This window comes from Bos taurus, chromosome 7 (genome assembly GCF_002263795.3).
Source record: "Bos taurus isolate L1 Dominette 01449 registration number 42190680 breed Hereford chromosome 7, ARS-UCD2.0, whole genome shotgun sequence".
Lineage (NCBI taxonomy): Eukaryota > Metazoa > Chordata > Mammalia > Artiodactyla > Bovidae > Bos > Bos taurus.
In genome coordinates, this window is record NC_037334.1 from 80,155,382 (window position 1) to 80,180,782 (window position 25,401).

Consider the following 25,401-nt stretch of genomic DNA (forward strand, 5'->3'; position numbering starts at 1 on the left):
AGCGCAGGTGACCCTCAAGATTTATCTGCTGGCAAATTCAGGCCTACGTGACTGAACTGGCCTTCATGTTAAATTTGCTCTTGAATGCAGATTCAGGGAAGCTCAAGAGGTCAGATGCACTGGTCGACAGGGAGTTCAACCACTGGAGTTTCAGCCTTCAGCCTCACTCAGGTTTTGGCAGAAGCTGGAGTGAAATTCCAGGTTGAATTAAATACCTGTGGAACCAAAAGGTCACTTCAGTGCCTCTCAGTGATCCCAGCTTCCTGGGACAGCTTTACCTTGACATGTAAATTTCCACATCCATCACCAGTGAGGTTTGGTTACTCTAAGTAATGCAACCTTAAAATATTTTCTGAGCAGTAAAGGCAAATGGTTGCAGTGTTATAAAGTCCTGTCTTGTAGGAGACATTAAAATGTTATGCTGTGAGGTAAAAAGGCACAAGCTAAGACCTTGAGGGAGAGGAGGCCGAGTCCCTGAAAACAGCAGGAGGCTGACACAGAAAGTAAGGAGTTAAAGCCAGCCAGGAGTGGCTTCAGAATCTAGAAATGCATGTTGCTGAGGTGGGGGGGGAGCCGGGGAGGGTGTTGCTTTTCATCTGTTTTTCCTCCCCAGCTGGGACCTCATCCCTTTCTATTAAAACTCTTGAGAGTGGCTCCTAAGAAAGGTGATCTCTGGCAGGGCCAATTCCTTGGGTTGGGCCAACCCTGGCACCCAGCAGCGAAAGTGCTACCCAGATAGAGCCTAAATGATTCCCTGCTCTGAGTAAGAATACAGCAGGTGCTCTGTAAGTGCTAACTGGCTTGAGATGCCTTGGGGAGGACCCTCTGGGCCATCTCAGCTCTGAGGAGAAGAGTTGGGGAGCAGAGAGTGAAAAGCCACTGTGAGCACTGTGCTTCTTAGCTGCCGACAACAGTCCATTGTTCCAAAGTCAAGAGCTGCGTGGGAAGAAGGAATAGCAAAGGGAGTAACAGAAGCTGAGTGAATGCAGGGCTCCTCCTGAGTCGGGAGCCTGAGGGCGTGAACACAGGGAATGCGGGCCTGTCATCTAGTGTATACGTTCAAAATGGCGCAGGAACACCCCCAGTGGAGTGAAAAATGGCTCCTTGAGAGGATGCGAAGAAAATCTTACCCTTTATTGAATCAAACAGATTCACAGAGAAGGAGGCAGTAACCTAAAACGGTTGAGAATTACTCATCTGGTGGAAGAGATGACCGTTTTCTAGAACTTCAGTAGAAGCAGCCTGAAGTATCTTTACTGAAGATATCCTGTGGCTTGGGACACCTTCTTCCAATTCATGTTTCTGTGTTTATCACCCCCCGGCAGCAGACTCAGGCTTACGCCAAATCCATTTGGGCTGAAATAAGGAGACGGGCCAAAATAATTGATGTTGTATACGTTTTGAACTTACGGATTGCCTTTTTGGATGATGATAAGAGCTAATAGTTATTGAGTGTTGACCAATTACACTTGCCAAGGCCAGTGCCAGATTCTAAACATAACCTTCTCTCATCGAATCCTCACACCAGTTTTGTTAGGTGGAAACTGTTGTCGTCAGCAGGGCTTCCCCGGGGGTGCTAGTGGTAGAGAACCCACCTGCCAGTTCAGGAGACATAGGAGACACGGGTTCGATCCCTGGGTCGGGAAAATCCCCTGGAGGAGGCCATGGCAACCCACTCCAGTGTTCTTGCCTGGAGAACCCCATGGACAGAGGATCCTGGCGGACTTCAGCCCATGGGGTTGCAGAGTGTCACACATGCCTGAGGCGATTTAGCATGCACACACGTTGTCGTCACCGTTGTACAGGTGAGAAAATTGGCTCAGAGAGGTGCAATAGGCAGTGTGTTACCTGGCAGAGACAGGGGAAGTTGAGTTCTAAATCCAGGACTACTTGACAGAGACCAGGTGTACTAATTGTACTGTTTTGATCACCTGCTTTGACCCCAGGTAATTGCAGCAAGAGGGTTACTTTGGAGACCAAAGCTAAAATCAGAAATATATGGGCACCAGAGAGCCACCCTCACCTCCTGGTAAAGTCACCACCAGCCATAGTGTCTCTTTGGTGATGAGGGACTGCTCCCCTGTTAGTATGCTTTGGGGTTCTCTGGTTTACCAGCACCCCCCATCCAAAGAGTTCCCTGACTTAGAATCTGAAAATGACTTACTGCTCTTCAGCATAGATACTGTAGGTCAACTCCCCTAAATTTAAGTTGACTTTCTATCAGCGTTCACATTTCCACTAACTTTTCATTAAATTAATTATTCAAAACAATTCAGAGTTAGCATTCTCACAGCAACTGTAACTCTGCCATGACTATATTAAGGTGTAAATTGAGCAGCATGTTTCGCAATAAAGTTAATTTCATATTCACCAGAGAACTGAGTTGTAGTTGCTGTGGGAACCATCATTTTGAATCTTGACTTTGGGGGCATTTAAATTCTCAACCACAGCATTGTACTCCATAGCGTATGTTACTTGGAGCTTCATCTGGTCCGCCCCCTGGCCAGTCTACCCTGAACTTGAAAGTCCTATCAGAGACTAGCGTAACAGCCTTCTGGTTTTCTCAGCCTTCTTACTCATGCTGGTATCTATGACACTGAACAGAGAAATCGCCAAGAAACCAAAATGGTTCCCATTTTATCCCTGCAATGTTTTGGAGAGGTTACTTTCCTTGGAAGCATAATCAGGGAGAGGTACCAAGTCTCGGGCAATGTCAACTAAAGCAGGCGATGCCATTGCTTTTGTATGGAGCCAGGATTCTCATCCAAGGGTATTTTTGGCTCTGTGCTGTATTATTCAGTACACACAGGGTGACCTCTGAAAGCTCCAAGTCCTCGCACGTGCCATTAATCATGCAGGCATGCACAGCCATACATCAGAACTTATTGGAGCTCCGGAAAAGCTAAACAACATTTCCCAGAGCCCCATAAAACCCAAGCATCTCTAAATCAAGACGCATTGCAGAGCCTCTCTAAAAGGTACGTTCAGCAGAACTGGAACAGAACTCGGGCTGAGTCCTGGCGGTATAGAATTGGTGACATGCGCCAGGGTAAAGTCAGAGGCTTTTTTGCGAGAGGGAGGGAGACTCGGAGATGGTTAGAGACGTGAGCGTTCCGTCTACAAGAATTATCGATTTTTGTAGCTTTATTGGAAAAATCAGTCATGCTTTCTGCCTCCTGGGGATTGCTCGGCGGCAGTTTGGGAGTGTGAGTGTGGAAACCCGGCAGGTTAGCAGCTGAGTAGCAGCTTCTATTCAGCATTCAATTATCCATTTAGCGAAAATGTGACTTAGCAGAAACATACTGCTGTTTTGCATGTTTAAAATGTATTGGAAAAGGAGGGATTTTTTTGTTTCTCTGTGAATGAGAGGATTTCCAAGAGGTAGCTCTTGCCTTCATAAGGGCACACTTATTATACAAAACTGAAGACTGGCACCTAACAATAGCAGGGGCCAGATTGTTGGAATTCTGTACTTTGGGAAAGCAAGCTTCCTTATTCTTTATACTGTAGCACACACACTTGCACCTCTTCATAGAGACATCCTACAAAATTGGTAGAAAAAGTCCCAGTCGTGAGCAGCATCCTTCCCCTGAGTCTTTGATCAGCTGTGTATTTAGAAATGGACTAGAACACGACATGCAAGTAAGCGTTTCCAAGTACAGGATATGGTCAGGACGATTAGGAGGACGGAGTCACCTGAGTCACGAGGATGGGGAGGGATGGATGATGGACGTGCTGGGTGAGTGAAGGGGGTGATGCGAGGTGCCACGCCAGCCAGAGGAGAGACAGGAGGTGGAAAGTGGAGGGGAGGCTGGAGTGTCTTTATTGTCTCTGTACCAGGCAGAAAGTAGCAGAAAACAAGATAAAATATGGCTATTGTGTGAGGTTAATTGATATGCAGTGTTCTGAAAGCAAGTCTTTAGAGGTTTTGGAGAGGTTGTTTGGTAGGGAAAGCTTGAAATAGATTAATAAATATAAATATAGATAAGTAGATAATGGACAAGTGATGGATGAAAAGGTAAATGATAGATAAGTAAGTGTTAGTCACTCAGTCATGTACAACTCTTTGCGACCCTCTGTAGCCCACCAGGGTCCTCTGTCTATGGAATTCTCCAAGCAAGAATACTGGAGTGGGTAGTCATTTCCTTCTCCAGGGAATCTTCCTAACACAGAGATTGAACCCTGGTCGCCTGCATTTCAGACAGACTCTTTACAATCTGAGCCACCAGGGAAGCCCTAGATAGATAGATAATTAGATAGATAGGTATTAGATAGGTGGATGTAGCTTTAGTGTGTTTGAATGCCACAATTCAGATGCGTCCAGCTGATCTATAAGGATAAACGGAATGCAAAGGGATTTAAAGTCCAGGAGCACTAATCTGGGAGGATGCTTGGGGGTGATCCAAGGAGACCTTAATGCCAAGAAGAACTAGACAAAGCTGGCAGAACACATGAATCCTGTGGTCTGAAGTCATTATGTTAAGGAAGTTGGGAATCTTATTTGCTGGAGCTGTTCTGTGCTAGACTGTCAATTTTGACCCTAGGGACCAAGGCTGGGAAACCCCATGGTTCTCTGCTCTCCTCCACACATGCTACTCTTTCCCTTGGCCTCTCCTGATTGTCTTTAATAAGGAAAAGCAACTTGGAGACGAGGGCAGGATCATGGCAGAATGTTTGCTAACTCCTGGCTGAGGAATTGAATTTGTTTACATCGACCAGAGCACTATATGAACAGTATGTCTTATCATCCGCTTTCACGTCCCCAAAGCCTTTCCTTTTGGGAGGATGTGTAGGGAACCTTAAATTCATAGAGGATTAGCCATGCCATATAGAGCCACCCTGTACCCTGCCCAAGCCACCACCGTGGTGACCAAGACTGGCCCTATGGCTTCCTCCTGGCCAGCCTCCCAGGTTCTGCCCTTGCCCCATCCCTGTGTGTTCTCCTTGCATAAAGGGATCCTCTAAAACTTCATCAAATCAGACAACTCACTGCTCAGAATATCCCAATAGTTCTTTTTGCCGGGAGTAGAGCCACTACCCTCACAGCAAACTGTCCTGCGTGGCCCGGCCTAGTCCCCACACTGCATCCTTGTTCACTCACTCCAGCCACATTAGCCACCTTGCTGTTCCTCCAACACCCCAAGCACTCTCTGCCTCAGGGCCTTTGCACCTACAGTTTCCTCTGCCTGGAGTCCCATCCCCTCAGATACTGGCATGACTCTCTCCCTCCCTTCCTGTAGGATTTTCACTCAGATATCACCTCATCAACAAGGACTTCTCTGACCACCCCATATATAACAGCAATCCCCATCACATACCATCCCCATCACCATCCCCCCTTGCTGTTTTATTTTCCCCCTAGCAGTTACCACCATCAGATATGCCATATTAATTTCTTACTTGTTTCCTATGAGTTTCCCCCTAATAGAATGTAAGATCTTTAAGAATGAGACTTTGTCTCTTTCATTTACCACCATATGTTCTGTGTCTAGAACATACCCCAGCATTTGGTAGATACTCAGCAAATATTGGGGCTTCCCTGGTGGCTTAGACAGTAAAGAATCTGCCTCCAGTGCAGGAGATGCAGGTTTGATCCCTGGATAAGGAAATGGCAACCCATTAGTATTCTTGCCTGGGTAATTCCACGGACAAAGAAACCTGGTGGGCTACAGTCCTTGGGATGACAAAGAGTCGGACATGGCTTTGAGACCACACCACCACCACCACAACATATACTGACCGAATGAATGAAAGAACCAACTCGTGAATGTATTCCAGAAGTTGGCACACTGCATCACTCTGTACCTGTTTGATGTTGGACTGGGATTGCTTCTGTAGAAGTCCTTTCACTCTGTGAGTCCCACACACTAAACACATCAAGAGCGAGAGATAGAACAGGAGACCAAGGGCATCACTCTTGACTGGAGACCACCAAGTCACTCAGGCAGGACATCACAGTGTGGCTTCACCGGCAGGATCCTCATGGCGCACCATCAGCTTCTCATTACAACAGAGTGGGCCAGTCTCCAGACTGACACCCTCACACTGCCCTAAACCACCTACAAACGCAAGGTTGTTGTTGTTCAGTCACTAAGTCTTGTCCAACTATTTGCGACTCCATAGACTGCAGCATGCCAGGCTTCCCTGTCCTTCACCATCTCCCGAAGTTTGCTCAGATTCATGTACATTGAGTTGGTGATACCGTGCAACCATCTCATCCTCTGTCACCCTCTTCTCCTCCTGCCTTCAGTCTTTCCCAGCATTGGAGCATTGAGGTCTTTTCCAAAAATCCAAGATGGCCATTGATTAATCCACAGTAAGGAAAACCCACATCTCCATCTCAGAGTACTCGCCCCCTCAAAGGAAACCTATGTGGGAAAGGAAGTTAAGATCACAAGATCGCCGGGGAAGCAAGGAGTCAAAGCAAGGAGTGTGCTATTCTGATGCCACCTTCTCCCCATGGAATCCAACTTGGTTAGAGGGAAGTGAAGCGTGTGGGCTCAGAGTTGGACGCGCCTGGGTGCAAACCCTCAAGCCACAATTTTCAGTGATTCTGACCTGGGGCGAGTTTGTTCACCTCTCTGAGCTGCAGATTATCCAACCACAAATGATGATAATAATTCATACTTTATAGTGTCCTTGAAAGGGCTTGATGAAATAATGAGGTTGTGCAGTGCTAAGTTCCTAGTCTTCACTCATCAGTGGCAGGGGTGTCCCGTTATTCCTCAATCAACGAGGACGTACTCGTGGCTGAGTTGACCCTGACTCCCCCCTGCTCCGTAGGCTCCCCTTCCACACCCCAGGCAGACCACCCCTCTCTCTTAAAATGCCTCCTTGAGCCTAAATGAGATTTCTCAACCTTAGGATCCTTTACAGTTTCACCACCCATGCCTCTTGTATTTTAAGCACAATTCTGCAGATTACATGTTACATCCATTATGTACCCACCTTACTCATGTAACTCCCAGGAAGCTTGCTCACTTTTCTCATTTCCATTTCAGTCTTTGGAGGGCATCTTCCTGGGGTCTTTGCTCTACTGACTGTACGGATCGCGATGCTCCCTCCCATCACCTGTTCAGAGGTTGTGAGAGCAAATCAGAGGCTCTTCTTAGCCACACAGGCCCCTTCTATTATTCGAGGTTACTTTTCTTTCTTTCTTTCTTTTCCTTTTTTTTGAGGTTACTTTTAGTAACAGCAATAACTATAGCTGTTAGTTCTAGAACTTTTACTATGTGCATTTACATGTAGTTTACATGTTATGTGTATTTTTGTGCATTAACATCTACTAACACCCATGCTAAGTATGATAAGTAATATGATATGTATTCTCTTTTAAACCCCAGTTGTCCTCTAGAATAGGTACTCTTATTGCCCTCATTTCATAGATGAGGAAACTAAGGACTAAAGATCTCATAATTTTTGCTAATAAGGTTATGCAACCAAGGGATAGAGCTGGGATATGAACTCCAGCAGCCTGGATTCAGAGCCCATTGTCTTAACCACACTACAGCCATGTGGTTACAGGACTGACCTGGTACTTTGTCCCAAGTGGGGCAGCAGATGCTGTTGGAGGCCCAACATCCTCAAACAGGTAACCCAGTATAAAAGTCTGTGCCCTGTCCCTTGCCCTTAAGGGCATTCGCCCCCATGACCACCAGTGAAACAAGCCTAGTCCTCCTTCCCTGACCGTGATGATAACAGTCATCCCAGCTGGCATGGAACTGAGGGATTTCCTGGGACTCACTACTTTTGGAGCTAAAACTAGACAGTCCCGGGCATGTGGGGATGGTTGGTCCCCTTAGGTGAGAGCAGAGCCTCTGGAGCCCGTCTGATGTCACATCCTGGCTCCACCACTAATGAGCTCTACAACTGTGGCCAAGTTACCTAACCTCTCTGTGCCTCCATTCCCTCACATGTAACATAGGAATCATAATACTGCCTACATCATAGGGTTATTGTAACCAATAAGTTAATGCATGAGAGACATATAAAAGAGTGCCAGGCACACAGAAATGTCTACTTGAGGATTTGCTATTATTGTTGTCTTCCTATTAAAAGCTTCCAAAAATCCAGAGCTACAGTCCTAGGGCAGGTTCTTTGCTTAGTGCTTTTGACATCTATAAGAAACAAACATGTAGTGATTTCCGTACATTTTCTCAAGTTGGGCTGCAAACAGCAACAACAAAGAAATATATATGGCAATTTATCACCAGCCTGATTTTACACCGGTTAAAAGAGAGCCGTCAGCCCTGCAGTAAGTAACAGGTCCGTGCCCACAGGCCTCCTAGGTGTTATTTGTATTTTTATGACTCTCCTGTGGCTATACGGATGCTCAGTGGGTGTAGAAATTGGATGGTTAAAAATAACAAATAAGAAATCAAAGTCGTGCCTTTGTCCCTATTTCCATACCGGGTAGGTACCACATTCATTATTTGCTGGACAGCTGTGGGAATAGGCAGCACGAGCTACAACAACTTGATTATCCTCCAAGAACCAAATTAAACCATTGGGCTCTCTTCTTATTGTCATCCTTGCCTTTGTGCAACTCTTGTCACCCTCTTAATCTACCAACATGCCTCTCTTCTCCCTCTCCCTCTCCTCCCTTCTCCCTGGGTGCTCTATCCTGTCTCTTTGGTCAGAAGGCATCAGCTGGTTCCAAGTTAAAATGCACAGACTCCCCTAGCATGCATCCACGGCCACTGGATTCAGCCTGGTTTTAGACCCAGCACTGGAACCAGCTGCTTCTTTGACTTGGAGGAGGTGTCATCCACCCAGGGGGTGTGGCCTGCAGGAAGCTTTTCCCTTTACCTGGCTGCTGACTCAAGGACACAGAGAAGCAGCAGAAACACCATGTGGCTTATTTATGCTTTCATTCAACAAACATCTTTAATGCCAGGTGCGGGGAAAACAGCCTGTACAACAGAGTCTCTGCTCTCAGGAGGCCTGGAGGCTCCCAGGAAGACGGGCACTGAGAGTTCTCAATCTCAGCTGCACAGAGGAACTACTTGGGGAGCTCAAGAAATCAAAATACTGATGTCTGAGCCTCATCCTTGGAGATTCTGATTTAATTGGGGTGCAGCCTACAATCAGGATTTTTCAAGGCTCCCAAGTGATTCTAATGTGCAGCCAAGTGGAGACCTACTGCTCCAAACAAAGGATGAATTAGAATGATGGCGCGTGCTTTAGAAGGAATAGGTGGTGCTGTGAAGTCATATGATGGGGGCAGAACCCTGAGTTGAAAGTCAGAAAGCCTTCTCTGAACAAGCCAAGGATGCATGGCTTTGCCAAAGTGAGTGCAGGGAGCAGGGTTTAGGGGAGGAATCTGCCAAAGCATAAGAGGAGGATCCAGGCCATGCAGGCAGGCTGTGTTCTCGAGCAGAGCAGAGCAGCGTGGCTGAAGGTCAGAGAGCAGAAACCTCAAGTGACAGGAGATGAGATGGGCAGGTTTGGATCATGTGGGGCCTTGGAGGCTTTTTTAAGGACTTAGGACTTGATCCTGAAGCAGCGGTTCTCACACAGCAGCCTTCAGAACCTGCTGGAGGGCTTGTTAAAATGCCGACTGCCGGGCCCCAGCCCCAGAGGTCCTGATGGAGGGTCTGGGATGGAACCCAAGAGTGTGCATTTCTAATGAGATGTTGCCTCTGGTGATGTTACCCCTGGTGGTACCAGGACCACACTTGGAGAAGCACTGCTGTGATCTGAAGCAATGGGAGAAATCCCTGGTGCATCATCAGTGGTTTCAGTGTGGCTCCAGTTGATGTGTACCTTAGCAACCTCCTGATATTTGCCCATCGCTATCCCAAGGCATCCTCCCATGACTGGGTGAAGTGGGACAAAGAAAAGTGATAAAGAAAGGGAAAAAGCAGGCTTCCCCCAAGGAAAGCACAGACTTGTGTCCAACTCCAGTGCTCCTGGGTGATAACATGTGCTCAGCCGTGTCCAGCATTTTGTGACCCCCATGGACTGTAGCCCCACCAGGCTCCTCTGTCCATGGCAAGAATACTGGAGCAGGTTGCCATTTCCTTCTCCAGGGGAGCTTCCCAACCCAAAGACCGAACCTGCATCTCTTGCATCTCCTGTATTGGCAGGTGGATTCACTGTGCCACCTCGGAAGCCCCCATACTTAGCCAAAAGGCCTAGAAGCAATAAAGACTCAGTCTCAATTCACTAAGTAACTGACATGGGATTTCCCTCCCCAGAATGATCCCCAGTTACTGCTGCCTAAACTGTTTCCTCCCTTCATGATCTTCTACTCTTTTAAAAAGTGTACTAGTAAGAGCTGGAAGCGTCAAAAGTGTACAAAATAAGATGCATTTTTTTTTTCTTCTGAGCCCAAGGCTGAGCCTGCTGCTTTCCTTTTCCCAGGCAGACAGAAATGATGCTGATCAGTGAGAATCCTGGTTCATCCAGGAAACAGGCAGCATCAACACCTGGATCCAAATTTATATCACCTCATGGAAGCTTCCGTTGCTGCTGGGGTGGGGGGCATGATTTCTGTCTTCCGAGCAAAAAAGCAGCAGACCATGGAAAGGATCACTGGCCTTCCCAGCCCTCCCCTCCACCGCCCCAGCATACCCACTCCTCAGTCCTACACAAACCTTTAAAGACACACACTTGCTATTGAGATGAAGGAACATCTGCCTCTGGATTTTCTGCATCTTTTCTGACAAAGCAGGGGCATCTATCTGTTCAAGCTCAGGTTAGTGGCTGAGGGTCCTTACCAATTTGTGCCTGGAAACAGAGTCTCTTCCCTGCTCCTTCTTACTCACCCAGATGAGCTAGAGGACAAGTCCTGCTGTTTTCTGGGGACCAAAATGCTTCTCTGGCAGAGCCAAGCTTCTAAAATTAGAGTTTGCCCCAGAGTCTCTCGAAACACCCAATTGAATTTTCTGAGCATTTGCCGCTGCTCTTTAATAGAAATGACCAGCAAACCCCTGGTCCCCAGCCCCTCAGCTGTTTGCAGCCTTAAAGAGTTCTGGAACGCAGTGACGGACTCTATTACATATTTCCATCGTGCATCTTTTCCTCAGTTTCAGCAATGCATGGCTCTCAGGAAATAGTGGTGTTTAAAGCAGTTGCAGGAGAAAAGGTCCCTTAATTAAGTGAACAAGCAAAAGTACAATGCTTCCCAAAAGAAAAGATCATCACTCATTTTATTCTCAACTCTTCTGCTCCTCAGAGTGGCTCTTAGTGTCACTGGGTTATCTGAAAACACTTCCAGTGACCTTGCTAGAGTCTTGGGTGGCAGGCAAAGGGGAGTGAGGTTTTCCTAGGATGTGAAGCAGTTACACACTCAGGACACCCCCAGAAACCTCCATTTTTTTATTTGAAACAGGATAAGCTCTTGGTTTTTTCTTAATCTGGAGATGAGGCCAGAAGAAGTGGCCTGCACTTCACCTTATGCCCCAAAGAATAAGCCTGCCACTAATTATATATAATATTTGTAATATCAATAATTATATCAACACTAATAACCATAAGTGCTTCTCTCTATGGAGCAGTTGCAGTTGATGCTAAAATCTTTGCCTTTAACATTTCATTTTACCCCTCTGTCATCTGTGTAAAGTATTAACCATCATCCTCCTTCATTCATTCATTCAACAAACGTTGATGGCATGTGTTATATGCCAGCTATTTTTCTGACACTGAGGATACTTCCATGAACGAAAGATGCAGAAATCCTAGCCCTTGTGCAGGTTGCATTCTTCTGGGCGGGACAAGGAATAAGATCCATTAGCAAGATGGTGGTGGACATTTAGTTGCTAAGTAGTGTCTGACTCTTTGTGACCCCATGGACTGTAGCCCTCCTGGCTCCTCTTGCCATGGGATTATCCCAGGCAAGAATACTGGAGTGGGTTGCCGTATTTCCTTTTCCAATTAGCAAGATAGAGTTTTACAAACAAGGGTGAAAGGCAAAGCCACTAGCTCACGGTCACACAGACAACAACAGGCAGATCGAGGTTTTGATCTCTGACTACAAACCAGGTTCAGATTTTCCCCTGGACTCAGAAAAACCTTTCCACAGGGGTGTAGTCCGGGCTGCAGTAGCTCTCCTAATGGTCTGTTGAACCAGCAGGCACATACGTCTCCCTTCTCCAGCTTGCTTTGTCATCTCTCTGCATTGCCATGCATCTTGTTCTGTGTTTTCACTTGCACTGCCATCTGTGTGCTGCCCTCTCTGCTTTTCTAAGGGCTGCCCAATGTAGAATGTTAAAGTCCTGCTTCTCTTTCCACATCCCTTGTCCCCTATCAGCCACTTATTTGTACCTCTCAATTGCCACACGTGGCAGAACATTTCTTGATGCTTTTTTAGAAAAGCCTTTTATGGTAATTATAGCTTTCTTCAAGTACATTTATGCTCCCCTTTTTACTGTGCTGTAGACATTATTTCACTCATGCCTAATTTTTGTTAAGGCAGAGAGCCTGCCTACCTGGTAACTGTGTCGATGAAATTTTTTTTTAGTGTTCAGAACTCTGCGTGTATATAAGTCTTGGAAACTATCCCATTTCCACTCTGCCAAAGGTATCAGAGATGCTGATTTCAGTCAGAAGTCATTCATTCATTCATCCCCTGCCTATGTGTTGAGTACTAGCAATCCAAGAGTAAACAGGATAGACATGGCCCCTGCCTTAGCAGGTTTACATGATAACAGAAATGCCCAGAGCAGTGTACACTGCATGACTTTAGGGGCCCCATTCAAATGGCAGTTGTGACGATGTGCACATTTATTACAACGATTTTCCCTCAGGTAGTGATAAAACATCCTAAAGCAGAGCTGCTACAAGGGCTAGCAAGCATCAAGGAGATGCCGGAGAGCTGTGATTCTGTGTGGTGGATAGAATAGGACAGGGTAGGATAAAGCACCCTGATGGGTGGAACTCGATTTGGGAGCTTCAGAAAGGCTTTCTGGAAGCGAGTTGAGTGAAGGATGGGGTGAAGTTAGATAACAAAAGGCCGAATGGCTTCGATGTGAATAAAGCCTAAAGTGACACTGAGTTAGACTGATATGAAGATAACCAGTGTAAGATCTGGAAGCCAAGGAGTTCAGACTTTACTAAGGTCATCGGAAAGCTATACAAGTGTTTGCAGCAGGGTCCAGAACTGAGAGAAGGGATAATGCTACAGAACTGGTGGCAGGGAGACCAGTTAGATGGCTTTGACCAGAGTTTAAACCAAAGATGGGGACGGCTCAGGTTAAGGTTCTAGAGATATTTAAGAAGAACAGGTAGGGCTTCTTATAGGAAAGAACAAGACTTGATTGTTGACTAGATACATGAGATGAGAGAGGAGGGGCATGGGGTGGGTAATTAACAATGACTCCAAGACTTCAGTCTTGGCCAGTGGGGATACACTGAGGTGCCATCCATTGATCAAGGAATCAGAGTTTGGGAGGGGAAGGAAGATCAAGAAACCAAATTCTGTTGAGTTTGAGATACTTGTGAGTGAACAGATGGAGATGTTGAGATGCAAGTTGGAGTCCAGGTCCAGTGTTCAAGGGAATAGAGTTGAAAATTCAGGATTCATCAGAATATACCAGTGTGTTTGGGTTTTGGGATTTTTTTAAATCCTTAATTTTTACATCAGCTCTAATTTTTGTTAAGGCAGAAACTCTGCCTACCTGGTAACTGTGCCAATGAATATTTTTTCCTAGTGGTTAGAACTCTGCGTGTAGGAAAGTCTTGGAAATGATTCCATTTCCAATGCTTTCTGCCAAAAGCATTCAAAGTGTGATAGAACCAGCCCCAGATATCATTGTTGCCCTAGAAATTTCTCTCTAGGAAAAAGACTTAGGTCTCCTAAGAAGGAGGCCCCACTAGCTTCTCATAACTCTCAGAAGAGTCTATAAGTGAAGGCCAGGCTGAAATGATCTAGCACCACCTGATTTGTGTTTCCATTCATTAAAGCACCTACTGTGTGCCTGACACTGGGGCAGTTTCTGAGATCCAACAGCAAACAGGGAAATCTCCGCTCTCGTGCAACTTTAGATCAAGAGCAAGGCTTCTCCACCTCGGCACTCCTGACACGTGGGGCTGTTTCCTTCTTTGTCGTGGGGACTATCTTAGGCATTGTAAGATGCTAAACATCCAGCCTCTACCCCCCAGCTGTCAGTAGCATCCTCCCTAAGATGTGATAATCCCAAGTGTCTCCAGACATTGCCCATGTCCCCTGGAGGGAGGGATGGGGGCCACAATTGCCTCAGTTGAGAATCTCAAGTCGTCATGATAGAACCTGAAGTTTCCAACAGCCAGCTCGCCAGCTGTACCGATGAACCAAGCAGCTGTGCCTCAGGCCTTCTGTATCAGTGGTCTCAGAGACAAGCACTCAAGGAAGGAGCAGTGCTAGCTAGCCTAAAATCCAGAAGACTCAACATAAGAGACCTGCTGGATCCCCAAGTCTAAGCCCATAAGCCCCATTCAACTGCAGTTTTAGATTCCTCTCCAGGGAAAAGCCACCACCCGATACCCATTTGCCCTCCAGACTAATTACTTCCTACGTTTTGTTTTCCCTTAAGCAGAGGCTGGCTTTGCACTTTACAAACACAACGAATCACCTCCTCGGAAAGCCACCAGCAGAATGAACTTGTGCTGGGGGTAGCTTGGGGTTGCCTAGCAACGCCACGCATTTACCAAGGCTGCTTTCTTCCTCTTCAAGCTAAAAAGCAACGTCCTGTCCATTAATTCCCAGCTGCACCAAAACTTCTCAGAGATTTGCCAGCTTCCCACTGTTCATGTTTTCATCTTCCTCATACAATGTGGAGAAAACCAGCTACTGTGGTCTGTTTATCTCGCTTCAGTTGGTCTGGGGAGGAGGAGGGGAATGGAGAGAGAAAGAAAAGGGAAAAAAAAAAAAAAAAACCTCGTTCAATCTAGGAGCATACATATTTTGAGTGCATATCTGACTGACATGCTGGTGTTCTTTGCAAATTTGAAATTTATGTAGTGGACGTGGGTTTCCTACACAATGAGGCTTCTGTTGAGACTTTGGGCATGATTTTCGTCAAACACAAGACCTCAAAGTAGCTAAATAACAAAGCACACATAATAGATACCATACCAGGTGAATGCTGGTGGGTCTGTCATGCAGTGTCTCCTCTGTGACCCAGCCCCTAAAACTCTGCTCGTAGAAACTGTAAAGCTGGAGGTGGCTGGGGGTTGCGGATCCTCTCTTTTCCTTGCAAATCTGTGAAGTGTCCCTTGGGCTTTTCCTACTGAGTTGCATTTTGCTCCTGTAGAAATATTTGTGGCATTTCCCTGACACCGGGGCTGGCTTCCTCTCCCAGCTCTCTCTCAAAGTATAAAGAGACGGGAAAATCACCTGTATTCCAGGCAGGGCTGTGGTCACCTCCTTGGTAGGTAAGGAATGGAAATGTGACTCTTGACTTTGAGAGGATAGGTGTGGAGACCAGTAAGTCTTTTTCTAGGTATGCAAACACCAGTGCTTTGCTCACATCCTGGACTGAGTGCCAGGCTCTACAACAAAAGAAAAAAATTCCCTGATCACCATCTCCTCATGCCTCCTCTCAAGAAAGCTGTTTCTTTACAGAGACTTCTGCATGTAGGACTTCTCCTGTTGCTTACGCAGGTCCTAACCCATACCACGTTCTGGAAAGGATGGGAGGGAAGAAGTATTGAGGAGTGAAACTCCTTAAAGAAGTAAATTTCAACTCAATTTCAAACCCTCCAGCCCTTTCTTCTTAGGAGGAGTCCTTTAAATTCCCACCTCTGCCACATGCACAAATTAGGTTTATCGGCATTCTCGTAAGGGGGACTCAAGAGAAGAGAAGAAGGCGGCCAGGTGATGGCCTCCAGAACACTGGAGAGAGAAGGAGGGGGAGAGACACAGTTTTGATTCAGAAGATTTGGGCCAGAAAGGTTTCAAATCAATTACCTCCATCATTACGAAGCACTTCATCACTCTGCCACGGCCCAATCCACCCTGCACTTTGTGTGGTTTAAAAATAGATATAGGAAGAGATGGAGATGGTAGCAAGAAGTCGAGATAGAAAGAGAGAGAGTCAGGAAAAGTTATTTTCTGAGGCCAATTAAATTAATGGTCATTCGGAATCTGTTCTAACGTAAGAATCTCTTTAAATGTAGATATGTAAGGGAACATACCTAGATTGCACGTCTTTAATTTCCTCGAAGTCATTGCCTTGTACACTTAAAGCAGATGAATTTTATGGTATGTAAATTACACCTCAATAAAGCTGTTAAAGGAAAGAAAGATGAAAACATATCTAGGAATTCTTGCCAGCAAGTAGGTTTTGTGAGCATGGCCACATCCTCCCAGAGACTCCCCTCTCTCTGTAGTGACCCCCAATCTTTCTCTTCTTTCCTCATCTAGACTCTCTTTGACCAGGCTCAGGTCAGGACAGCAGTAGCTGCAACTGTTTTGTGGGTTGGGGCAGCTAGGGAGTGAGGCAGGCTACTGATTCTACACAAACACACATCCAAAAAGGAAAAGAAAACCACAAAATAGAATGACTCCAACGCTCCCGCCTCCCCCCAGGCACATAAGCTTTTCTCTGCTTTCTCCTGATCCATAGCACTGAGAACCTACCCCTTCCCCAGGCATCAGATCCTGCAGTATTTTTACATCATGCCATAAATAGGTTGAGTGATTAGCAGCCAACATTTTAAGTGTCCCTTTTAACTAAATACCACAAAAATATGAAAATAGCCCAGCAGAACCATCCAGTTCTTGGTCCTAAGAAGCTCATGCTAATCACATGTAAATTTAGTTTTAAAATTCTGAAAGATGGAGGGCACTCAGCCCCCACCCTGTGTTGGTAGGGAATTTTCTCCCTTCTGCATAAGGCACTGAAAAAAGACAGAAAAGATATTTGTTGAGGTAGCATCAACCCTGAGCCATGGGCTGGAAGCAACAGCCTACTAGACTTGTTGTCCGCTCAGGGCTAGTTTCATTTTTCCAGAACGTTCCCCACTTTGGGAAGGTTGCCTCAGACCCCTTCGCACAGGTCAGTGTCACTGGGGAGCGTCTGCATCCGGGTCCCTGCTAGCGTCTTGCAACCGCATGCATCGCCTGCTTCCCCGACTCCTCCTGAGCCAGGTACGGGCCCCCCTCTAAGGCTGGCCCAGCGGCCGCCCTGTGGCCTCGCTCCCCCTTTGCATGGCTCCCCCGCGGCCCCAGCGCGGCCTCACGTTCCTCCTCCTCATCCTCTCCGTTTCTCCAACCAGATGGCTGCCCCGATTTGTGCAACGGCAACGGGAGATGCACACTGGGTCAGAACAGCTGGCAGTGTGTCTGCCAGACCGGCTGGAGAGGGCCCGGATGCAACGTTGCCATGGAAACCTCCTGTGCGGATAACAAGGATAATGAGGGAGGTGAGTGATCGTCTTCGAATTCCCAGCCCCTCAAGAGAGGAGCGTTGTGTATAAACGGTCCTCATGAGTCCCTTTTGAAAGACCTCCCCTCTGCTATTGTCAAATGTTGTTGTAACACTTCCTTTGAAGCAAACACAGCAGACAGTGGGGTCCTTGGGCCAGTGGGGGCCCCTGGAGGCACCAGGGGTGGATACTAGCCTTGGTTTCTAAAGTACAGGTCCCCACGGAAAGGTGGCCAGGCCCTGACTCTGCCTTTGGGTGACCATTCCTTACAGGGTATGGAGTTACAAACAAATCTGTGCTGGTGACATTATATGTTCAACATGGGCTAGGATGTTGTGAGCTGTGAAAATGCCACATCCTTTCAGCCCTTTGAGATGTTGCTATACAGATGAGTAAACTGAGGCCTAGAGAGTGATGACGTCACTTTTTTCTTTCATTTTTATTGGCGTACAGCTGATTTACAATGTTGTGTTACTTTCAGGTGTACGGCAAAGTGAATCAGTTATACATATACATATATCCACTCTTTTTTAGATTCTTTTCCCATGTAAACCATTACAGAGCCTTCAGTAGCGTTCCCTGTGCTATACAGTAGGTTCTTATTAGTTATCTATTTTATATATAGTATATATATAGTCCTGGAGAAGGAAATGGCAACCCACTCCAGTGTTCTTGCCTGGAGAATCCCAGGGACAGGGGAGCCTGGTGGGCTGCCGTCTATGGGGTCGCACAGAGTCGGACACGACTGAAGTGACTTAGCAGCATATATATATATATATATATATATCAATCCGTCTCCCAGTTTATCCCTCCCGATCGTTTTTCCTGGGTAACCATAAGATTGTCCTCTACATCTGTGACTCTCTTTCTGTTTTAATCACAATCTTTCTGTTTTAATCACAATCCAAATCCAGCTCTGACTCCAAAATCCATGTTCTAACCAAAGGTTGGCAAACCACAGCCCTTGGACCAGATCCAACCCACTGCCTGTCTTTGTACCAGCAGAGCCTACAAGCAAAAAAATGGTTTTTACATTTTTCATGGTTGGGGAAAAATATATAAAGAAGGAAAATACTTCATGACACATGAAAACTATGTAGAATTCAGATGTCGGTGTCCATATGTAGAGTTTTATTGGAACATAGCCACACCTATTTGTTTATGTTTTGTCCTGCTTCCAGCATGAAGGCAATATTGGTTAGTTGGCCAAGACAAAGCCAAAATTGTTATCCTCTGATCCCTTATCAGAAGTTTGCTGACCTCTGTTCTATCCCTCTGAGCTGAATTTTCCTGAGTTGTTTATTCCCTGATGGAGTCCTGAGATTCGGGGGCTAAATGGGGTTGCGGTATCGCGTGGACCACCTGATATCCTAGGAACACAGAGTCAGGGTCCCCTAACATGAGTACAGGTTCGTCATCCACCCCTACCAGAATGACTCATGTGGTCAGCATTTCCTCAGGGCAGAAACTGTTTCTGGGTATAAGAAGGTATGAGTCTGATTATTTAACAAAAACATGTATTCTCTCATATCTGCCAATCCCTGCACCCTGGGACTGTCAGCGCCTGCCCTCATGGCCCCACGGGGCCGGCTTCAGTGGTGTCTGGAGGTGTAGGCTGAAAGTAACAGACATCCTATTTCTGTTTTTCTTCATCCTCCCATTTTGCAATTCCCGTAACCTATTATTGCAGTTGTAACACGTCTATAGCTCCTAGGTAAACAAATCTGTGTACACTGATAGGAGTACACCAGTCACAAAAAGTTTATAGACTTGACACAACGCTCCCATTCATTCGTTTAGCCCAAGTAGAAGCCACTTTTAATTCATTTTTGAATGAAGTGAGGCATAAGTCCGTAATACATTTTTTTTTCCAAAATAGATAGTCAGACATTGCACTGCTTTTCCTGGTAATAGTCACTATTTTTGCATCTGGTCCCTGGTGGTCTCTCCAAGCAAAGCGGTTGCTTACAGGCCTGCTCTTCACCTTCCAGAAAGGAACTGTCTTCCTTCCCTGGCACTGGTGTCAGCAGCTGAAAGCCTAGCAAATGGCTGAAACGCTGCACCCAAGGGAGGGGGACCCAATCTCCTCCAGATGTGCCCTGCACCACTCCCTTCTCCCTCCACCAGCCCCACTCGGATCCCAGCTCCCACCAGGAGAAAATTCCTGAAGTGATGGGGCTGGGGGAGATACCTTGCAAGTCCCCAGCCTGAGGACTGCCCAAAGTGCACCATTCAGGGTCCCTCCTGGCAGACAGAGGCAAGAGGCATCCGAAAGGCAGGCCACAGAAGCAAAGGAGGCAGTGATTATGCTAAAGACAATAATAGCCTTGTTATGGGAACCATTAAAGAAACCTCCCAAGGAAGTAATTAACCACCAAAAAAAAAAAAAAGGCTCTGCACAGTATTTATAAAAAGAAACTCCCAGTTAATTCAGAGTTGCTTATGTCAGGTGAGAGGGGTAGGCAGGGATTCTCTCTCACCTGGCGTAAGCAATTCACAAATGAACTGAGTTCTTTTTTTGGAGGAGATTCCTTGGTGCAGAGTATCCTTTGTATGGTTAGTTACTTCCCGAGGACGTGTGCTCAACAGTATGGGGTTTATTGATAAATATTGAAGTTGTTCCTCATCAACTCCAGACCCAGCCCTGCAGCAGACTAATTTTATCCTGTTCTACTCGTTTTGGGGGTGGGGGTGGGAGTTCTGCCCCAGGCTCTGGCCTGCTTTGTCAGTTCTCAGGGAGAGCTTTGTGGGTCTCTAGACATGGCAGTGGGTGGGTCGGAGGGACGCCCAGGCCTGGGGAGCAGCTGCAGTGAGCGCATTTGTTATAAACCTCATGAATGGAGAAGATAATAGAGTGCCCTTCCAGAGCAAGCTGGAAGAGCCAAATCATTTTTCCATCTAGGAACGCTCTACATTTTTTTTTAAACTCTCAAGTTTAAAGTGATAGATCTTTTTTTATTTTAAACAGAGATAAATATAGATGCAAATATGGAAATAGATATTTGAAGTCCTCTGCAGCCTTTTTCAACCTGAGTTCCTCCATGAGAGGCTTCCCTGGTGGCTCAGACACTAAAGAATCTGCCTGCAATGCATGAGACCTGGGTTCGATCCCTGGGTTGGGAACATCCCTTGGAGAAGGGAATGGCTACCCACTCCAGTATTCTTGCCCGGCGAATCAAGACGTTTTAATGCCTGCAGACACTGCTGCTGCTACTGCTACTAAGTCGCTTCAGTCGTGTCCGACTCTAGTAGTTTCCAAAGTTGAAAGTGAAAGTGAAGTCTCTCAGTCATGTCTGACTCTTTGCGACCCCATGGACTGTAGCCTACCAGGCTCCTCTGTCCATGGGATTTTCCAGGCAAGAGTACTGGAGTGGATTGCCATTTCCTTCTCCAGGGGATCTTCCCAACCCAAGGATCGAACCCAGGTCTCCCGCATTGTAGACAGACGCTTTACCGTCTGAGCCACCAGGGAAGTCCCAAAGTTGAGCTTATAGCAAAACCACCTGGAGGGCTTGATTACACACAGGTTGTTAGTCCTACCCCCTTTTCTGATTCCGTAGGTCTAGGGAAGGATGCAAGAATTTGAACATCTAGTAAATTTCCAGAGGGTGCTAATGCAGGTTCTCTCTGAGAGCCACTTAACTAACACATCTGTTATATGGAATGAATGAACTTCTCTCCTAGGCACCTCGAATGGTGGTGGTAGCTTAGTCGCTAAGTAGCGTCTGACTCTTGTGACCCCATGGTCTGTAACCCACCAGATTCTTGTGTCCATGGAATTTCCAGTGCAAGAAGACTGGAGTGGATAGCCATTTCCGTCTCCAGGGCATCTTCCTGACCTAGGGATGGAACCTGGGTCTCCTGCATTGCAGGCAGGTTCTTTACTGACTGAGCCACCCAGGGAAGCCCCATGCATCTAGAATGGTACTAAGTACCTTCCTCAGAAAATTTGGAAAATTGATCACACAAATATTTTCTGGCTTCTGTGGTTCTTAGATGAGAAACCCTGTTGGAAAAAGCTGCCTTAAAATATGCCCCGCCAAACAATTTATCGATTCCTACCTTCTTATTCTCATCACTTTCAAAATCTCCCAACACCCCCAGCCATGTGACCACCAGCTTAACCTCAGGAAGTACTGGCTGATTTTGAAGGGACAAACATCTCCTGCCATGGCCCCTGAGACGTAGCAGACACGGTTCAGAAAGACATGCATGGGAGCAGACTGTCTTTTTAATAGTGAGAGATCTTTGCTTGAACTGCTCACCCCAGTTTGAAAAAGAAGAGACTCAAAGAAATATTATTGCTTACAGAAGACAAATATGAGCTCATTAAAGTCTGAGAATACACACAACATGTGCGTCAAGTGACAGGCGGATAATATTTAATTATCACCACCAAGACAGAGGTGTGAGATTTAGTTCATCACAGCCAGGGGTAGGAGAAAGGGTGTAGATTTCCTCTCAAAGTGGGAACCTCGAGGTGGGGAGGCACTGGTGGATCATCTGCCCTGGAAAGACAGACCTTATGCCTTCCCTCCATCCGTTTATCACCCGAACCTTGGAGTCAGGCGCTCCGGCCCTCTGTGTGTAGAAAGGTTGGCCTCCATTATGGTCTGAAGTGCTCATAGAAGCCTATCAGAAGCTGTCCCCTGTCTGTGGGCAGAGGCCCAGAGGTGGAGAGGCAGGAGACAGCCCTTCTGAAGGCTTCCCCTCCACAATGGAGGGATTGTCTGTGTTTGCCTCTATCTTGCTTCAACACAGATCTGGAAGTTACATGCTGGGAACTTCCCCGGTGGTCCAGTGGTTAAGATTCCGAGCTTTCACCACAGGGGGGCGTAGGTTCTGGGAACTAAGTTCCCTGGTGGGAGAACTAAGATCCTGCATGCCACATGGTGCAGCCGGAAAAAAAAAAAAAGAAAGAAATCAACAAATGTCTTTAAAAAGGTAAAGAAAAGAAAGATGCTTTGTGTGCATCCCCTGTCCCTTCCCTGATTTTTGAATAGGTGACACTGTAGCAGAATATGGTTAAGAGCCTGGACTCAGAAGTCAGTCACTGTAACCCACTTCTGCAAGCCAGTTTCCTCCCCAAAGTTTCAGTTTTGCTGTCTGTAAAATAGGCCCAGTTATGCCACCTCCATGAGCAGGTGTGACGTTTCAGGGAGAAAATGTGTGTGATATGTTTTACAAGGCGCCCAGCTCATAGGATGCCCTCTTGTGTTGGCTGTTTTTGGCTTTCACGTTATTAGTCCTGATGGTGTTGTCATTGTCCAGAATGGATGCTGAATCCACAGAGATGGAGCCGAACCTGTAATCTCCCCACGGTATATAACCAGTGAGATTCTAACTAGCGTTCATCAGACCTCAGGGTTGTAGGACAACACTGGAGAGCTTGTTAAATATATAGATTTGTTGGCCCCAGCCTTTGAGATTCTGATTTATTAAGTCAGATGTGGGATTAGGAATCTGCATTTTTACCAAGGATTCTGATGCAAGTGGTCTGCCAACCACATCTTGAGAAAAAAAATTTTCAAATAATAGTTTCCCCTGCATGGGCTGACACAGCCCAATGTCATGATACCTGTTTCCAAGACCTCTACCCCTAGTATTTCCAGAACCCAAGAGGAATGAAGTGAAGAAAGGAGAATTTAATTCAGGAAGAAGGAAGGAATTGGAAAAATATGGACACAATTTCCTGTTGTGTTTCTGAGTAAATAACTTTAGTATGTGTTAGAAGTGCTCTCCATTCCTGGTTGGAGAGGTGGCCAATGTACTCAAAATTTAAGTAGCCTTTAACTCTCTGTCATTAGAGTGTGAATCCACCCTTCCATTTGTCATTCATTCGTGGTTTAACAAACATTCGTTGAGGGCTGACTAAATGTTAGACTTTGGAAATAGGCCTCTGGAAATATGAAGACAAATGACACAGAGTGTCCACAAAGAGTTCACTGAATCCATCTGAAGCTCAGAATCCATCTGGAAAGATGTATTAGCATGGTAGTATTAGTGTCACAGTCCAGCGTGTGAAGGCAGACGGGGCGGGAAGCCATTCACCGGGAGCTTCGGGGAGACACTGCCACAGAGTGTGGGCGTCGGCTCTGCGGAGAGAAAGCCCATCACAATATCAAGCCTGGGTCTCCAGCCTGCCTCCTAGCTCCCTCAGGTCCTCAGATCTGTGTGGTCAGGAACCCCTGGTAGGAGCTCTTCCCTTCACCAGCAGCATCTACCTTTCTCTCTGTAAGTTAAGGTCTTCAGTCAGGCTGCTTTTCAGAATGGTATTTCCCAGCCCACCTCCATCTGTGAAGCTCAGTTCCTTGTTTTGCTCCAAAGGAGGCTGCCTAGGGTTAAGAGATGTGGATGCTGGCCTGAGCTCAGGGCACTCCAGCCAGGCCTAAATGAGGAGAAAAAACACTGGAGTCTGTCCAGAAGCACTTGGAACGGACAAAACCCACCCTTCACCCACTGCCTCCTCCCCATCCCATAACCATCCAAATTGGTTTGACATGATTCAAGGATGCTGTTGTGGCATTTATCTCAATTGTTAATTAATAACTCACCTTGTCTGTACGTTTAGCAGAGCCAAGCTCGGGACCTCAGGGACTCCAGAAGAATCCAAATAGTCCGGTGTCTCCATCCAATGAGGGAGCAAGCTTGGTGAACCCATTGTAAATGCCTTGATGAATGTGTGTAAATCACACTGATGGATGGGTTGGGTGGAGGACAGCATAAAAATGCAATGTTGCTCTATTAATTGGGTTGGATGAGGATTCCCTTTGCAGTCCAAAGACCTTGTGGCAAATGTAGCTGGAGCCATAACCAATTAGCTCCCAGAGAGCAAAGCAATATATCTAACGCTTAAAGACTAAGACTTGGCCTAGAGGCCACTGCCAGCTGGCCAGGCGCTGGGGCTCTCGTCTTTGGGAGGGAAACAGAACTAGCCCCAACTGAACTCCTAGCGAACCACATGGGCCTTCCAGCTGTAATAAGGTCTTTGATTTCCTGGGCACATTTGACTAGAGAAGCTTCTTCTGTTGAGGGCACTGAGAGTTAGGGGGTTTGGTTTCCTTTTATTCTATTGAGGTTCAAAAAAAGAGATAGAATCCACTTTCCACTGCATATACAAGCTATAATCACTAAGATTTTAAGAGCACTGTGCTGGGCTTTGGAGGCACCTGGATCATGGGAACAGGCAACCCACGAGGTTTCCCTGCTGCTGTTCTTGCCCCTGTTCTTATCCCCACACAGAAGCAGAGAGAGAGTTTTACATTGTAGACAGATGATGTCATGCCCTCCAAAGGCTTCTCCCATAGTTAGCATCAAAATCAAATGTTTCACCTTGGGGAACTTCCCTGGTAGTCCAGTGGATAAGACTCTGCACTCCCGATGCAGGGGACCCAGGTTCAATGCCTGGTCATGGAACTAGATCGGTAGGTTCGGCAACTAAGAGTTCTGCATGTTCCACCTTGGCCTGAGGGCCTGCTGTGATGGGCCCCTACCTTCCCTCTCACTGTTCCCAGTAACCTCCATAGCAGACCTGCTTCATCCTCTCTGGCCAGCCTTCTGAGCCTTGTGGGGGCTAAGTTTCATCCCCCAGCCCATGCTGGTCCAAGGCCAGCAATACTCTGACTTGGGCATTTTGCATGACAGACTTCTCCAGGCAAGAATAGTGGAGTGGGTTTACCATTTCCTCCTCCAGGGGTCTTCCCAACCCAGGATCAAACCTGCATCTCTCACGTCTCATGCATTGGCAGGTGGATTCTTTACCCCTGAGCCACTTGGGAAGCATCTTATTCTTAGGTCTCAGCTCAAAGGCCACAGAAAGGCCTATCATAGAAGGTTCACCTTTTCTTTCTCCCATCACTCTCTGGTGTTTCCTTCACAGCAAATGTCACACCCCAATTTACCCTTACTTTCTTCTGCATTATCTATGTCTTCACAACAAGGTCTATGAGTCTTTCTCTTCATAGTTTTTCCATTTCCCAGATGAGGATACCTCAGGAAAGGCATATTCAAAACAGGCTTTTCAGCTGGCCACTGTGACATAGCTTTTCTTCC

At 46.6% G+C, this 25,401-nt stretch overlaps 1 protein-coding gene, 1 long non-coding RNA gene and 1 other non-coding gene across 6 annotated transcripts in view; 2 read left to right on the top strand and 1 right to left on the bottom strand.

Annotated features, from left to right (window-relative positions):
- The window catches only part of TENM2 (teneurin transmembrane protein 2), a 762,206-nt gene that overhangs the window by 615,266 nt on the left and 121,539 nt on the right, over positions 1-25,401 (top strand). For all 3 annotated transcript variants that reach the window (XM_059888816.1, XM_059888817.1, XM_024995296.2), the window contains one exon: positions 17,200-17,346. In XM_059888816.1, coding sequence (XP_059744799.1) covers positions 17,200-17,346 — 147 coding nt within the window. The remainder of the gene's footprint in view (positions 1-17,199; positions 17,347-25,401) is intronic.
- LOC132345788 (uncharacterized) lies at positions 1,096-17,443 on the bottom strand. 2 transcript variants are annotated; one of them, XR_009495341.1, is made up of 7 exons: positions 16,117-17,443; positions 15,317-15,471; positions 15,056-15,227; positions 14,629-14,800; positions 6,949-7,071; positions 5,806-6,368; positions 1,096-1,356 (listed from the first exon to the last, which is right to left on the bottom strand). It is a non-coding gene; the product is annotated as an uncharacterized lncRNA (long non-coding RNA). The 2 variants fall into 2 exon arrangements; XR_009495342.1 differs by lacking the exon at positions 5,806-6,368 and having other exon boundaries at positions 16,117-17,442.
- TRNAG-CCC (transfer RNA glycine (anticodon CCC)) lies at positions 24,693-24,765 on the top strand. Its single transcript has one exon. It is a non-coding gene; the product is annotated as a tRNA-Gly (tRNA).